Source organism: Vombatus ursinus, unplaced genomic scaffold, assembly GCF_900497805.2.
Source record: "Vombatus ursinus unplaced genomic scaffold, bare-nosed wombat genome assembly UNPS02014798.1, whole genome shotgun sequence".
Taxonomy (NCBI): Eukaryota; Metazoa; Chordata; class Mammalia; order Diprotodontia; family Vombatidae; genus Vombatus; species Vombatus ursinus.
Genome location: NW_020954576.1, coordinates 55388303 through 55405158, shown reverse-complemented (window position 1 = coordinate 55405158; position 16856 = coordinate 55388303). Strand labels below are relative to the sequence as shown.

At 40.4% G+C, this 16856-nt stretch overlaps 1 protein-coding gene and 1 long non-coding RNA gene across 3 annotated transcripts in view; one reads left to right on the top strand and one right to left on the bottom strand.

Annotated features, from left to right (window-relative positions):
* Positions 1–16856, top strand: part of LOC114050079 — a 121633-nt gene that overhangs the window by 26668 nt on the left and 78109 nt on the right. The window lies entirely within an intron of this gene.
* The window catches only part of LOC114050078 (small conductance calcium-activated potassium channel protein 3-like), a 284782-nt gene continuing 278977 nt past the window's right edge, over positions 11052–16856 (bottom strand). The window contains exon 8 of the mRNA XM_027871626.1: positions 11052–11593. Coding sequence (XP_027727427.1) covers positions 11297–11593 — 297 coding nt within the window. The 3' untranslated portion in view covers positions 11052–11296. The remainder of the gene's footprint in view (positions 11594–16856) is intronic.

Here is a 16856-nt window from a genome sequence, read left to right as displayed (position 1 = left end):
ACTCCTCCTTCCCTTTCTTCTTTTCTTTCTTCTTTCCTCCCTCCTTTCTTTCCATTTCTTTCCTTTCTTCCCTTCCTTCTGAATTTAGTAAGCACCTGCTGTATGTCAGGCACTGCTGGGGATACAAAGACCAAAATGGACTGGTCCTGGCCCTGCAGGAGCTTATATTCTACCCTGAGAAACAATACAGGCACCTCTAAACAAACACAAACAATACACAAAGTAAACGCAGTGGTGGGAGTACATCATTCATAACTGGGGGGAGTTGGGATGGGCTTCCTGTAAGAAGTGCCACTTGAACTGAGCCTTGAAGGAAACTAGGGTTTCTATGAGGCAAAGGTGAGCAGAAAGCCCATTGCAAGGATAGAATACCAACCTCAATATGTTGTATTAGTAACACCATGAATATATGAGGGGATGGAATCAGGAGAGGGAATCTTTTATAGCCTAAACAGCAAATAAGCCAGTTTGGCTGAAACACAGACTATGTGGAAGAAAGTCAGGTCAAATAAGCCTAGAAATGGAGGCTAGTGCTAGGTTGTGAATGACTTTATATGTGAAACAAAGGAGTTTGTGTGTTATCTTAGAGGCAGCTGAGAAGACACAGAGCAGGGGAGCTACATGGTCAGATCTATGCTTTAGGAATATCAATTTGGCAGCTCTGTGGAGGATGGATTGGAGAGAGGAGGAGAAGCTTGAGGTAGGGAGACCAGTTGGAAGGTTATGGCAGTAAACTAGACCAATGCCAATCTGGACCTAATCCAGACCAAAACCAATCCGGACCTAATCCAGACCAAAGCCAATCTGGACCTAAATCAAGGTAGAAGTTGTGTGAGAGAGGTTATGAATGCAAGAGATATCACGAGGACAGGACGGATAAGACTTGGCAACAGATTGGATAGAGGAAGGGAGGAGAAAGAGTTGAAGATGACTCCGAGGTTGAAAACCCGAGTGACAGTCCCTGAGGACAGGGACTACTTTATTTTGGTCTTTGTATTCTAAGAACTTGGCACAGTACCCTACACCTGGTCAATGCCTTATAAATATTTGTCAAGTTAAATTGAATCAGAAGTCCAGAGTTATATTTTCAGTTTATATAATGACTTAAACAGGCCATTTAACTTTCTTGATGCTAAATTTTTCTCTCCTTAAAATGGGTGTAATACTATTTACTGCCTGCTTCACAGGCATCTTCTTGGGAAGCAATCCATCAACATTTGCAAAGAATATTGAACTCATTGGACAAAAATTGCTGCTTAAAAAGACTTTCTTTAATAATCACTGAGTTGCTTAATATATTCAGAAAGGATTTGTGGAGAAGAGGTTTATGGAATGAGCAGAGGGAAATGCAACTATATCTATTTTGAAAATATTTTTTGGTCTAATAACTCAGAAATAAAGTCTCATTGACTAAATACTTTTTCTTGGAAGCACCTAATAATCATTTGCTTAAGCCCACAGACAAAAATATAGGGCAAAGACTGTTGACTTAGGGAACTAAAGCTGTGAAATCCCCTAAATGCCAAGACTCTCTTTAAGATCTCACACATCTCTGTAACAGCTCATAAAAACTCCTTGACACACATATGGCCTCTTACTCTTTGTTCTGCATGTGGCCGACTCATTTCTGATTGGCAATCTGAATGAGACACAAATCTCACTTGGTCAGGCTCTGGACTGCATCAAGGGCTTTTACTGCATCAGAAAGTAGGTGAAATACAGATTTAGTTGGTTCTAAGAAGTGAGATAATTCCTTTAGCTCAAGATCAGAGAATTCAAGAAGCTAGGACTCCTTGTAATTGAAGCTTATGAGATCTCTAAAAAAATGATCATTGGCCATCACAACCTTCACATTTGGAAAAGACTCACCCTTTGGTTCAGTTAGGGAATGAGGGTTCATTAATGCAGGCAATCACATTATAAAAATGAGGACTAAAAGGATCCTACATTTCTAGGACTCCAAAGGTCATCTAGGCAGTCCATCCCACAACCTTCAAAGAAATAGATGGGTATTAATCTCTGAATCATCCCCATTTTGTCCAGAGAAGGAGATTTTACATACACACATGATTTGAAGCCCAAGGAGACCTTTGAGATTATTTAGTCCAAACCCCTTATTTTGCAGAAAGGTGAAGCCAAGAGAGGTGAAACAACCATCCTCGGGTCATACAGGTACTAAATAACTGAGCTGAGCAGATATGCTACCCTCAGATCTACTCTTCATTCCACTGTGCCATGTTAACTCCTTCCCCTTTAAAGTCCTCACTGTCCGAAAGCATTAGTCACAACTAATTCCCATGCTCCCATCTCTCCTTTTTCAGTTCAAGCAGATTTCTGCTTATAAGGAATGCAGTATCTAAAGATCCTTCTCTTATAATACAGAATCACTGGGAAAATTGTGGCACAAAGATGAATTAAATGGACAGGAAACATAAGAATGAGTTCAAATGAAGGCTATAAAATTGTTTTGTTTTTGGAACCCTAGCAATCCCTACAAACTCTCACAATTAAGGAAAAATGAAGTCATCCAAAAGAGGGAAGGGGAATTTCTCCTATCAGATTTTCTTCTCTTCTGTTTCCTAAGAAGGTTTACCATAACCCAATTCAAAACTTTCAGGCATTTTACTTTTTTTATATCCTTTACCTTTTTAATAAAAAGTAAAAAACAAAAATAATAATAATAATAATAATAATAATAATACATTAATGTGATGAATAGGACCTCTCTATGGTGAGGTCTCTCTCAACAAATGAACATAGGACCAGACGAAAGAAATGGAGTTGCAAAGAGAAATATGGTAGATTATGAAGCTTTTTATATTATATATGTATGACTATATTATATATGACTGCAGGTATATGTGTGTGTCTATATGTACGTATAAATATGTATATTTGCCTACATACACACACACACATATGTACATATTTATACCGACCTCTTTAGATTGAAGTCCAAGGCACTTTTTACAATGAACAGATTAAAGCCATTAATTTAGGACATAGCTGTTTCTGGGTACATATCAGTATATGGCAACAACATTAGAATTTGGATTTTCCCTTCTCCACCTTTAGAGTGCGCCTGCTTGGGGTAATGGTGAGCAGAATTGTCTTAGAGAGAGATGACTTAGAGGTGTGGAATGGTGAAATTCACCTGTCTGTTCTCCTTAGTTACTGCTAGCAAAGGATAGCTCTCATTGGCCGCATGCCGAGTACTCCAAGAAGGGGATAAACATAATAAACAACTCGAGGTTGGCTTCTGACTTATGCTCAGCTGTAGGCCATTTTAAATAGACTACATGGGATGCCATGTAACTTTATGAGGGGCCTGATTTAATAGGTCACCTAGGTATCCTTAAACTGATACCAAAATGATATTTTAAAAAAAGGCGGGGGAGGGAATCACACTGAAAGTGAAAAACATTTTAAAAATGCATTGCAGTGGCTTGAGCACCCTAATTATTAGCATTTGGTGATTAAAATGGGGAAGATTGTGTCCTGTTGCCATCAAATAATTGCAAATATTTTTGTTTACCTCAATGTAGTTATAAACTAACAGGCATTAAAGTGGAAAAATAAAGCATTCATGTTTCCCCTTATGATTATGTTTAGAAAACCAGATCAAGAGAATGTTAGTTCTGGCAGGAGTGGCACTGATTTGGTCAGCCTAGATAGCATTTTGTAATCAAGAGTTGAGAGAAAGGGAATATAGTTTACCATTCTACCCATTTTGGGGTCCTTAAAGTTGAGGCTCCATCTACTTTGGGACTGCTGTTCCAGTAAGTTTCACTAAAAACAGCACAGATCATACTCATTCTCTCATTTATCAAATGACTTTAAAGTTTGGGGGAAAGTCCCAAACCTTAATATTTGTGTAGATATTTTATTTTCTTTATTTGGTGACAATTTATTTGTGTTATGATAGGAAAATATTAGTCAATTCTAGAGGTGCTCAAAGGAAAGGCTGAAGGGAGCAAATGGCACAAAGGTATTTTAGAGGTGAATTGACAATCACCAGTACATTCATCAGTCAATTAGAAAGTTGAGGATGAACTAATTTCCATTACACAAACAAGTTGGAAACTTAATATATACAGTAGGACCCCGGTGGCCTGAAAGAGGGAATGCAGCTCCACAGGTACCTAACTTATGACCTGAGAGCTGCATAGGCACTGGGAGAATTTCTTAACAATAATAAAACATACACAAGGGTTAAATCTCAGATACATCAGATTGAAACTGGAGATGGCGACATTATTTTTCATTTTAATAGCATGAATAAAGTATGGAGTGGTGCTTCACGATGCAGATAAACTGAAGTTCAAAAAAATGGAAGCTGGATTTTATTTTTAGCAGCTCATCTCTAAAGAAGGAGCTATTGTTTTGTACTACTAACATATTAGTGTGAATTTTTGAATTTGTGACTCATACTCAGGGAAAGCACAGATAAAAGACTCAGTCAAACCTACTCTGAGGGTACATATAGAGGACATGGTTACATTGATTATAGAATGAGATTAAATAAATGGACCTTCTTGCTGGGAGAAGGCTCACCAGTTTTAAGAAGATAAACTGTGTGAATCTGGACACATTGTATTTCAGCTAGACATAGACCTTTCTTTGGGAGCCCCAGCTTCGGGCACTTCTCCAGATGAGCCTCAGCTACTTGAGGAGGAAGGGAATGAATTGTATGGGTGTGCCAATTGCAGAGTCTTTCTCCTGTTCGAAACCATCTCTCATAGAATCAGAGATTTTCAGCTAGAAGGGAGCTGGGAGGCTATCAGATCCCAGCCCTTCATTTTACAGATGAGGAAACTGAGGCTCAGAGAAGTGACTCAACTTCCCTACAGAACTTTTCCTTTTCCCTCTCTTTCACACCAGCAGTTTAAAAAAAGTATTCATAGAGTAAAATGTAAAGTAGAAAGTAAAATGTAGCACTAGAAGGAAGCTAATGTTTCTGCTGGCACATATTATACAAATTGTTACCTCCCCCTGCCATTCCACTGGCAGAGTCTCGCCATTTCCTTAATAAAAGGGCACCCAAACCTTGTTCCTGTCTATCCTTAGGCTGTCACCAACTCCAGAGAAGTAGCTTTTCATGCTTGGCTCCGACTTGGTTCTCACAGAAACTGGGAATCATGATTCTCCTTGTTCACACAGTCCCTTGGTGCATTCACAGAAGTCAAAGCTTCCTGAAGCTCAGGAGAGAGAAGTAATGTGGCTAATTTGGTTAGCTTTCCTACATGTCCACAGGAAAAAAAAGGTTGAGCTTTGGCTGAGTTGGAGACTGATATGGATTGTGTAACTGAGCTTTTGGAAACAGGTAGTAAGTAGGTTCACCCCTCCCCCAACCCTAGCCCTCACCCCACTACTGAGCAACAGAAGTTGGTTTCATAGAGCTACTCAAGAGAGATGGCTTTTTAGAAATCTTTTGTAATGGCTTGTTAAAATTGGGGTTAAATTCTTCTAAGCAAGGAATAGTGTTCTTTTGTCTCTGACACCAAGGACCTTGGAGAATTAGAAGTGTATGGCAGTTCTGAAGACTGTTGTACTGAGACTCTGTCTAGGTGTTGGGTAATTGTTACAGTGATGTGTACTCAGAAACAGTCATTTGGAGAGCAGGTGGACACTCTGACCTGCTAAAAGACTAGGTTGATACAAAATATTAATTGAAAGTTACAATATCATTTATAATATAGCAATATATTTCATAGTTAAAATAAACTATTATGCTTTCTCCTATCTTTTTTTTAAAGCAAGCAGTACAGAGGCAAGATGCAAATTCATATTGAAGCTTATTGTCTAATTCTGAATAGAAACATGAGTTTCTTGGAGTTTGCGAAGGAAATGTTGTCTCCATTATCATTCTTCTGCTCTCTGTTGTTTTCACTTGTGACCAATGCAGAATAGAGTTTCTGGGACCCAAATGGAGTCTTTGCCATAAAAAAAAAAGGTTTTGGATGGAAGTGGATTGGTCCTGTGTGAAATGAACAAACTGAGATAACCTGCACAGCTTCAAAACTAGGGGATGTTTATTCTCCTCCTGCTGTAAAACTGGGAGTGTGTTGTTTTGATCAGATTCTGGTGTGGTTTGCTCCTGCTGTGTGTGTGTGTGTGTGTGTGTGTGTGTGTGTGTGTGTATCTATAAAATGTCAGCTTCTCTTTGGGATTACAACTAGATGTTAGAGCTGAAGCTTGTGCTTTTCTTCCACCAGCTTTTCTAGGCCCTTCCTTCCTTTTATTCTACTTCAATATGTCGTCCTTGCCCATGACTATTTTTCAGAATGAATTTCCCAGGTATGTAAACAACTGTCTCAGGGGCATTTGGCATCTAGATCTGGAGGTCATGTGTTGACTGTTGGATGATGGGCTGTTCAGAGGACATGCTAGTTCAAGCTAGTGTCTTTCCAGTAAAAGTATAAAGGGAAGCAGGGTGAAGGTAGGGGATCACAGTTCATTTTTTTATACCATTAAATTGAGTTCTTTTAAGGAATCGTCAGTACATGTCATTGAAAAACCTATATTTCCTTCTGGTCCTTGACAGGACCATAAAGTTGATTTCTGTCCTTATTGCTTTCCTAGTAACACCCAGGCTGATTATCTTTTGCCTGCTATTCAACTATCAGAAACAGACAGTTAATATGAATATCTCCACAGAATGACTATATATAGCTTTCTTAATGGCACCAATGATCCTATTTCCATAACGTTTACGTTGGTAGCAAGAAAAAAGGAGGGGGAAGAATGCCTGGAGTGTCACCAACTAGATGCAAGGGGAAAAAAGGATGCCTAGGAATAAATGAACCAAGCTGCTGTCTAAGGTACCGAAACATAACGCAGTGAGGAGTAAATAGGCACAGCAGAATGATAACTATCACTTGCATTGATTCTGGTAATCTTAAAAAAAAAAAAGAGAGCAATTGTAGAAACTGGGGCATTATGGATGGGAAAGTCACAACCTCCTGGCAGCATAATTACTTTGCAATGTCTTACAATTACTTCCCAGCATCATGGTGGGACAGGAAACTGTTTACTTTGGGGACTCAGTAATGTTGCTTAATTTGGGGTTAAGCTGTTCATTGATTTACAAAATGATCATGGAGAGAAGCCCTAGAACGTCACATTAGTGCCCCCAATTTTCTTCCTACCAATTCTATTACTAATTACAGATTCCCGTTTGGCTGACTTTAGTGTTTTGTCATTAAATGCCCCCCACCCCATCGCCACCACCACCATTTTCAGCGATTCCTGGCTATGTTGCATTCCAGTGTGCCCCAAAGAGGTGGAGACCAAACATAGCTGGTTAATTAACTTGAACCTCAGAGATTACATTTTGTTCTTGTGTAATACTTTGCCCTGGAGAATATTAAACATTATCTTCATATTCACCAATACAGTGACTAAGATACTGACTGGTTAAGTTACTTAGAACAAAGTAGAACTAGTTTATTTCTGATCTCTAATCTTTTCTTTCTAGCTCAAATATTCTTCTCTTACTTGATAGCTTGTTATGACTACACCAAGTAGGAGAGGGGAAAAAACTCCTATCTTTAATGTAGTTTCTTTTTTCCACTATTATTTCCATTTTTTCTGCTCCTTTCTGCCTGCTGCAGGAGAATATTGCTGTGCCATCTCTCTATCTCTGTCAAGGTCAGAAAATTAGTGGAGTTCTCAGATGCAACTGCTCTTGCTGTATTCTAGACAGTACTGAACAGCCCTACAGATGTGGTGAGATTATGAAGTTAACGTCTCATGAGGATGACAAGAACAGGTGAGAAGCAATTTATGAAAACGTATAGGTAAAGAACAAAAGATGGTATCTTTAAGACAACGATACCAGTTTCCATCTGAACTTTGACCTAAGGAAGAAAGGGCCCCGGTCTGATTTGGGCTACCAGCTGGAGCTATGTCCTGAAATTCCACTGAGATAAGTGGACCTAATGTATCACAGTACACCCCTGACTTTACAGTACATAATATGGCTTAAGCAATCCATTGTGGCATTTCTGTGTCTGCCCTACTGGTGTCTAGAAGTTCTAGAGAAAAGCAGCATTATTGGATTTGTCACTGAGTTATCAGAAAGATTAGAGTAGAGAATTCCACCACTGGGAAAGCCATGCAGAATGGACCTAAATTTTAGTTTAGCTATCCAGTGCTGGAGTGACTTAGTGTTTTCCAAGTACAGCCAATTTTTGAAGGGGCAACTCAACCTCTTCCACCCAACAAACCTTGGAACAAGGAGGGAAGAAGAAAGTTTTGATAGTCATTTCTTCTCCTAGCCCCAATACCCAAGACATGAAGGGGTTGCTAATGAGCAGTGGCATACCAGAAAATGGAATCTGGAAAAAAGAGAAACAAAAAGCCTGAATGACTTGCACACTGGATTTTTAGTACCTAAGTCATCAAGACTTGTCTGTACTTGTACGAGAACATGCAGTTTCCAAACAGATATCTTTAATGTTAGTATATGGAAACTATCTTCCAATGGGACCAGGACAGTATTAGTATGCAGATCAGAACACTCATCTTCTGAAGAGCCTTTTACTTGGCATGGATGAAAAATCATGCTTCTCTATTGCACTACAATAGGCTCAATTTATGCTTAAAATGCCCTTGTGTTTCCAGAGTACCCATGGCTACTAACACTGGAAGCAACCCAAATCACCCCCTAAACTAGAAGGTGTTTCAAATTTGTGTTGTTCAGTGCCTGCACGGGTCTCTCACTGGTCAAAGGTCATGTAAAGCATGAACACTTATGCACAGACTGACTGAGAAGTGATAGTCTGTGTATAATTTTTTGGGGGTGGAGCAGGGGTATCATAATTTTACATGCAATATCTGAAATTAATATGAAACTGGATCCTTGTACACACAGACATGTTGGGAGGGGGTTGCATTAGCAATGAAAGGGTTAAATTGAGATCCAGTAGCTGAGGACTATGGTTTTGGAGTCCAGATTGGGCAAGTAGATTTCTACAATTATCAGCCACTGTTTGGTGAAATATGATGAAAATCACAAAGTAACTCCATGGTTATTTCATCTGTTTAAACATCTACTTTTATGTTCTGCTGAATTTTCATTGAAAATAGCAACAAACATTGCTCTAGGAACATCAAAGAAATAGATGCATGAGATACAACAGGGACCTAAGATTTCCTTAGTGTGGGAACTCCCTTCATAGATCCTACTGGCAATCCATCTGTAATTTTATAGATTTAAGGTGCTGCCTGAGAAGCAAAGAAATTAAATGACTTGCCCAGGGTCACACAACTAGTGTCAGAGATGGAATTTGAACCCAGGTCTCCCTTACTCCAAGCCCAGTGCACTATCTACCATAGTAGATAGGTGCTGCATTTCCTGGTACAAAGTGATAGTGGTAAGAATAGAGATTAAAAAATAAACAAACCCAGCAACAAGTTTGGTATCTGTGATATGCAAATCAAGTAACAGACAATGCTAAAAGGAATCTTAAACAGGAAATCTGGAAATGCTCTTGGATAGTTAGAGGAAGAGATCAGGCTACAGACCAGGGTTTCCTCCAAGAGATGCCCTGGACTATATAAATTTCCACCTATGTCAACTGAACACTTCCTTAAAAGATTTTAGAAGACCATACCCAGTGTGACAGAAATAGACTGAAGCAAATTTCTGTAGCTGGCTGCATTACATAACTTACGTTAGAGTGGTAACAATTTATCAGAACCCAGCAGAACTGCTATCCACTGAAGGATAGCATTCTTTTGCTTGAATTTAAACAGATGAAATATGCCATATAGTAATAAAAAAAACCCCTCAGAATTAAAGCAGCAAATTACAAGATTATTTTCATTGGGCAAAATCTGAAGTAGTCAGATTTGGGTGAGGTAAAAGGTTTAGGGATTGACGTTACCGTTCAGGGCAGTGGGCTTGATCAGGGCTTTCTAGCAGTCTTTCTAGCAGTTCTAAAGTCCCCTTTAAAGTATTCAGTTGTGCAAGACACATGATTTTGGGGGTGAAGGCAGCAGAAACAGATACTCATTGTTTGCTGTTAGTGAACACTCACCTAAATTTTTTCTCAAAGAACTTCCTTTTTGAGCCACCTTCCTTTTCCTAAACCTACTGTCTTATAATGATCTTTACTTCACTTATGAGCTGCTGCATGCACCTCTCATCATAAATGCTGTCAATGTCACAGAATCTGAGATGAGGAAACCTTTTATTACTCAGCTAGCTTAGGAAACTTGAGGTGGGGTAGGCACAAGATCAGTGAGACTTCCCATCTGAAACTCAAGCTGAGCCATGACACCATAAATATCTGTGGTGTACTCATCATCGCATAATACCAATGAATCTCAGATTGTTTGGATAGCAGAATAAAACTCTACCAAAGCAGCTATTTTCAGAACACCATTTTTAGCTCCAGAAAGCCAATATTTTTGAGTTGGCACTCAACTCATAACAGGCACTGTACATACCTATGGCAAAAGCAACCTGTAAGGTTTGGAAGGGGACCTATGCCCACAAAGAAAGAATAGTTGATGGAAAGTGATGCCTGAACAGGACACATCACCCAATGGAAAAGGAATGGCTTAAATTTAGGGGCACATGGGCAGGAATTGGTTGGTTGGTTTTTTATAAATAATTATTGATATTAGATTGGAAAAATCTGTCTTACATGACCTCATTTACCATGCACTAGGTTTTATGACCTATGTAAGGGATAAGAGCTTTGATGCCCTATGACTGTATCTCTGTTTTGGCAAATTGTGAGCTTCTTTCTTCTACCTTTGTCATATAGAAAGACCTTCTTAGATTAGAGAAAAAGAGCAGAACACAGTGGTAGATGAGGCCCTTAGTTGTGAATAAGACAAAGCCCAAGGCTGATATTCAGTGGAGTAGAATATTTCCCTCTAGCTGCTTCTCCACTGGCTCCTTTAGTTTCTCTCTCTCTCTCTCCTTCTTCTTCCTTTCCTTCTCCCTCTCTTTATTCCCTCCCCCCACAACAATTGAAGACCTGAGATTGAGCATGGATTTCTGTTCTCCACCAAACACTGCAACAAAGGCCCTGTCAAATGTTTGGTTTCCTTTCATTTCTCTTTCCCTCTTCCACATATAGGCACCTAAACAGAGATTCGATTTCTGATTTCAAGGCATATCGAACCAAGCACTCTGAATGAACATGAGTTTGTTAATTAGTTCAATCTTATTCTTTATGTCCACTCAGCCTGAATGTTCCTGTGATGACAGAAAGACCGGGAGAAAGTTGACTTGCATCTTAAGACCTGTCGGCAATTCTTCCTGTGTGGGGAGTTTTATTTAGCAGCTGCTTGAGCTTGTGTAAGGGGTGGGAAAAGAAGTGGAGCTGACCCCAATAGGGCTGTCGGAGAGTGGCGTGTGGGGGGTCCCCACTGCCACACTCACTCCCCGAGCCTCGATGACGGCTGAGAGGAGTTGTTGCTGCTGCTGACGAAGGGTGTCCGCAATGAGCAAGGGAAGGGAATTGAAGCTGGCAGTGAGTTGTTCTAGTTTAGACTCCAGACTGCCAATTTGTTTTTCCAAGTCCTCACTCCGGTCGTTCAGCTCTGTGATTAAGTCATACATGACATTCTGCATCTGTGGGGTAAAAAAGAATACAGACCAGGTTATCATGGGAACATAAGCAGGGGGAGAACCAATTACAATGAGCTTAGAGCAGGACAACCTGTAATGATGACTCATATTCTCTCAGACCAAGGAAAGGCGGAAAAGCTTAAAGGTTGGATTTGTTGGCCTTTGAGGTTCCCTTCCAGCTCTAAATCTGTGATCTTGTATCCAGAAGTAGAGCCTTGAATAGGTGCCCACCATAGACTGACTCTCCAGGCAATCTCAATACTATTAGTCCATCAAACCTTCCAAATGATGAGGCTGGTGTCTTTTAAGGGAGTGAAGCCACATGCTGCTAAGGAAGTGCAAGGTCACTTCCTTGGGCTTGGGTAAGAGTTTTTGACTGATTAGGAGAGAGCCTATGATGCTTCTGTTTATCCAAAGTTTTTTTTTTTTTTTTCTAAATTTGCGAACAAAATAGTTCTGCAAGGATCTTTCCACAAAGTCCTATTAGGATAGGAAAAGAGATCACTCATAAAAGGGGTGGGAGGAAGCAGAACTAACAGATGGCAAGGGAAGCAAAGGAAATGGAAAATAAATTAAGAGGAAAAATGGTAGTGGTGGTGGAGAAGTAGTCAAAAGAGAGCTAAGGGACCAGTTCTGGGGGAAAGGAGATAGAAAATGCAGGGATGCCTACCAAAGTGACTCACTGCCAAAGTGGGGAATTCATTGTGTGCATTAAACCAAATCCTCCACTGACAGAGAGTGTAGCCCTGTTCCATTATCTGTGTATCTGGGGAAACCATAATTTTGCTAAGTAAATGTACAACTTGTATATAATGTTTGTCCTCAAAATCTATACCAAAAAAATCACAAAATCTCAGAACTGGAAAGGGCCTCCAAAATCATTTAATCCAGCCATCAGTGGAGTATGGTGGAATAAGTATTTGGCTCTGGAGTCAAAGTTCCTGGGTTCTAATAACATCTGTCACTCACCACTTATATGACCTTGGGTAAGTCACTTAATCTCTTTGAGCGTCAATTTCCTTAATTATAAACTGGGGGGGGGGTTGGATTAGAAAGCTTTAATGGATCTTTTCCAGCTCTAGATGTAAGAAGTAGGAAGTCCCTTCTGTAAAGTAGTCATCCACACTGTTTGAAATCTCTAGGGATGGGGAATTCCCTACTTCTTAAAGCAGTCAATTCTACTTTTCAACAGTTCTAATGATATAGGAAAGATGTGTCATACACATAGCTGAAGGGCCACATTACCACAGCAACACTCCTGAGTGAGCCAGAACTAAATTAAAATATAATTGGGAAATATTTTTAAAAATATATAAAAATACAATGGAATATAGATAGTGTCAATATGTGGTTTTCTAAGTCAATATGTGGTTCCTTGTGTATAGTTCATTGGCTCCTCTTTCTATTTGAGTTTGCCATCGCTGCTCTAGGAATTTGTCCTTCGAGTAGAAAACAGCTACTCTTCATCTTCCACCTGTGGCTCCTAGTTCAACCTGCTGGGGCCAAATAGGGCAAGTGTGAACCCTGTCCTTCAAGACAGCTCTTCAAATACTTGAAGACAGCTGTGATGTCCTCCCTACCACCACTCATAAAGGTTTCCTCTTCACAGGGTTCTTTTAGCTGATTTTCCTATGCCATGGTTTCCAAACTCCTCACCCATGCTGGTCACTCTCCTCCTTCAGCCTCACTCCAACTTCTCCTCCCTAAAATGTGGGGCTCAAAACAGAACGCTCCAGATGTAAAAGGCAGTGTGGCAGAGTGGAAAGAATCCTGGACTTGGAGTCAGAGGACCTGAGTTTGAATGCTGGCTCTACCACTTATTACCTATGTAATCCTGGGCAAGGTGCCTCAGTTTCCTCCTCTGTAAAATGACTGTGTTGGTTTACATGACCTCTAGAGTCTTTCTTTCAGCTCTGAATCTGTGATCCTGTGTGATCTGACTAGGACCAAGGACAGCAGGCCTATTGCTGCCCCATTCCAGGGGCTCTACCTTTGTTAATGCTGCCTAAGAAGCGCAAGATCACTTTTTTTTTTTGGCTGCAGTGTCATGCCAATGACCATGTCAAAATGATGATTCGGTGAAGTGATAGCCATTCCTTCAAGGATCAGTATTCACAGAGCACCCTCCAGGGACATGCACACAAACCCCTCCCACTTCATTGAACAGAAGGGGAGGCCTGTTTGTGAGGCAGCTATAAAAAGTAGTCAGAACATTTTGGATCCTGCTGTTCTTCCCCCCCCCTTCCCCTCCCCCCCATTTCAACAGGTTCTTCCTTTTCAAGGAACCAAAGGAGAAAAAAAAGATAAATGGAGAGTGAACACACACATACATACACGTACACACACACACACACACACACACACACACACACACACCAAGGCAATGACTATGCTATCATCTCCTGTTCGTTGCCTGGTGACAGGATTCCAGGAGAAACACAGCCCAATGTGGGATATGCTAGGAGACTGCCAGTGCCTTTAATTCCCCCCAGAGAGGAAAAGAAAAAGACTGGCAGCATGTCCGTGTTTACTTCTTCTTCCTACTTTACAGCAGCCCACCATGAAGGTCATTTTCCTAGAATGCTTTCCTTCCCTTCAGGTAATAATATGGTCCCCAAATTGTTTCCATTCCAGGCTCCATGAGGGATAGATGAGACTTTCTGTTGCACCTGATATTTTTGCTTCACACAGCCTGCTATATGTTGGTTTCTGTCTCTGGGAGATGCACCAGGGGCAGGGTCACAGAAACCTCAGAATGCAGTTACCTGGCTTAAATTAGTACCAGAAAATGCTTCCTCTTGGTAGCATAATTTAGGCTGGTATGGATATATATTGTGCTTGGTGTGAGGTGAGGTGGGAAACACTTCTCCTTTACAGGAGCAATCCTAAGCCAGTGACACTAAATGTGATCTTTCTTTCCACCCTAGCAATAGCTTTTCCCTTGATGGACTCCTAAAAAACAACTTGAAAACTCCACATTTCACCCAAATGTTCCAAGAGTAATGACAGTCTCTCTATGCTTGTTCCAAACTGTGCCAACCCACTTAGCCACTTGATTGTAATTTCCACATCAGGTTAGGGAATCCTTTCTTTGACACAATCCTTTCATTGTACCCTGTGCCTGTGGATGGCCAAATAACCAATAATTTGCACTGATTGTACCACGTTCTCAATGGGGCTTAATTTGTGTGAGGGAGTTGCTTTTCTCCTTGGGCTCACCAAAGAAGTGTGTTCCATTATGATAATGAATGTCTGCCTGCATGTTCTACTAGGCTGGCCCTGGGCTTTGTACTTTACATATGATTTCGATCAAGTAGCAATGAAGAGAACTTGATGAGGGGGAGGTCCCTTTCTTCAATAGACACCTACGCGTCATGATTACTGATGTGCTCTCTGCTGCTGGTAACAATGACCTTTCACGCCTTAACTTCAGGGATTTTGAGGAGAAGTGAAATTCTTAAGCTTATTAATGTGCCTCCCAGAAAAGTGCCGAAAGGAATGCTTTAGTATAACAGTGGAATGGCATAGTTATTGTTGTTATTGAGTTGCTTTAGATGTGTCTGACTCTCTGTGACCCCATTTGAGGTTTTCCTGGCAGAGATACTGAAGTAGTTTGCCATTTCCTTCTTCAGCTCATTTTACAGATGAGGACACTGAGGCAAAAAGGGTTAAGTGACTTGCCCAGGGTCATACAACCAGTAAGTGCCTGAGGCCAGATTTGAACTCAGGAAGATGAGTCTTCTTGACTTCAGCCCCAAAGCTCTATCCACTGTATCACTTAGTTGCCTGAAGAGGCATAGAGAAATGCCTAAATCATAACAGCAAGCTATAAAAGCCCACATAGTTTCAAAGGAGAGCTTTCTCGTTGGACTTTTTCTTGGACTTTGTATCTCTCTCCCTCTTTTGGAGAGCCAGAGTAATCAAGTCACAGAATCCAAGAATCTCAGAGTTAGGGAAGGGATGTCATGGTCATCCAGTTCCCCTCTACCTGGACAATGTATCTATCCCTTTTGTAACATCCCCAGTGGCGCCTACCTGAAGAACTTTAGTGGCAGGAATAGGGCAACTCATTCTATTGTAAGGCAGCTTTGTTGGTTAGAAAGGCTTTTCCTTATAGTGAGCAAATATATCTACTTGTTACTTCTCCCAACTGGACCTACTTTTGCTCTCTGGACCTGAGGAGAATGTCTAAGACTCATTTTGTCTTCATATAACAGCTCTTCAGATATCAGAGGACAGTACTTATATCCTCTCCCTCCCTCCTTTTCTCCACTTTATGCATCTCTATATATGTTTCTTTTTCCCACATTTACTTCTGCTAGCCTTAAGTTGACCTGGTCTTCAGTCCATCCTGGTCATTCTCCTCTGGACAGTGCATCTCTAGAAATGTATCCTTATCCCCATATTTCCATAGGAGGAAAATGGGAAGGTTTGAAAATAGAGAAGGAATCACTGAATTGAGCTACAAATTGAACATCTTCAAATCAGTCACTGATTATAGCAATAGAGAGGTAGCATGTTGTAGTAGACAGAGGGCCAGCCTTAGAGTCAGATCTTACTTGAGCTCCCATGAATTTAATTACCATTTCTATGTTGATGATTCTCCAGTCTACCTATCCTGCTCCAATCTCTCTGCTTCCAATCTCATATCTCCAGCTGCTTTTCAGACACCTCAAACTGGATATCCAGTAGACATCTTAAACTAAAAGTGTCCAAAATGGAACTCATTGTCTTTTCCCCAAACCCTACTTCCTTCCTACCTTCCCTATTAGTGTAGAGGACAACACTATCCTCCCAGTCCCTCAGGCTTGCAATCTAGGAGTCATTCTAGATTCCTCCATACTCTCCCCTCCTTCCAATCTGTTGCCAAGGCCTGTTGATTTCACCATTGCAACATTTCTTGAATATGTCCCCTTCTCTCCTCTGACACTTCCACAATTCTAGTGCAGGCTCTCATTATCTCAAGCCTATATTATTGTAATAGCCTGCTGGTAGGTCTACCTGCCTCATATCTCAAATATCATCTTTCCAAGTAGGAATTTAAACAGTTCAACTTTAATAAGTCCCTTATGATTTCTCTTTCCTATTTGCCTCTTTATGTTTCTCTTGAGTCTTGTATTTGAAAGTCAAATTTTCTATTCAGCTTTGTTTTTTTCATCCAGAATGCTTGAAAGTTCTCTATTTCACTGAATGTCCATTTTTTCTCCTGAAGGATTATACTCAATTTTGCTGGGTAGGTGATTCTTGATTGTAATCCTATCTCCTT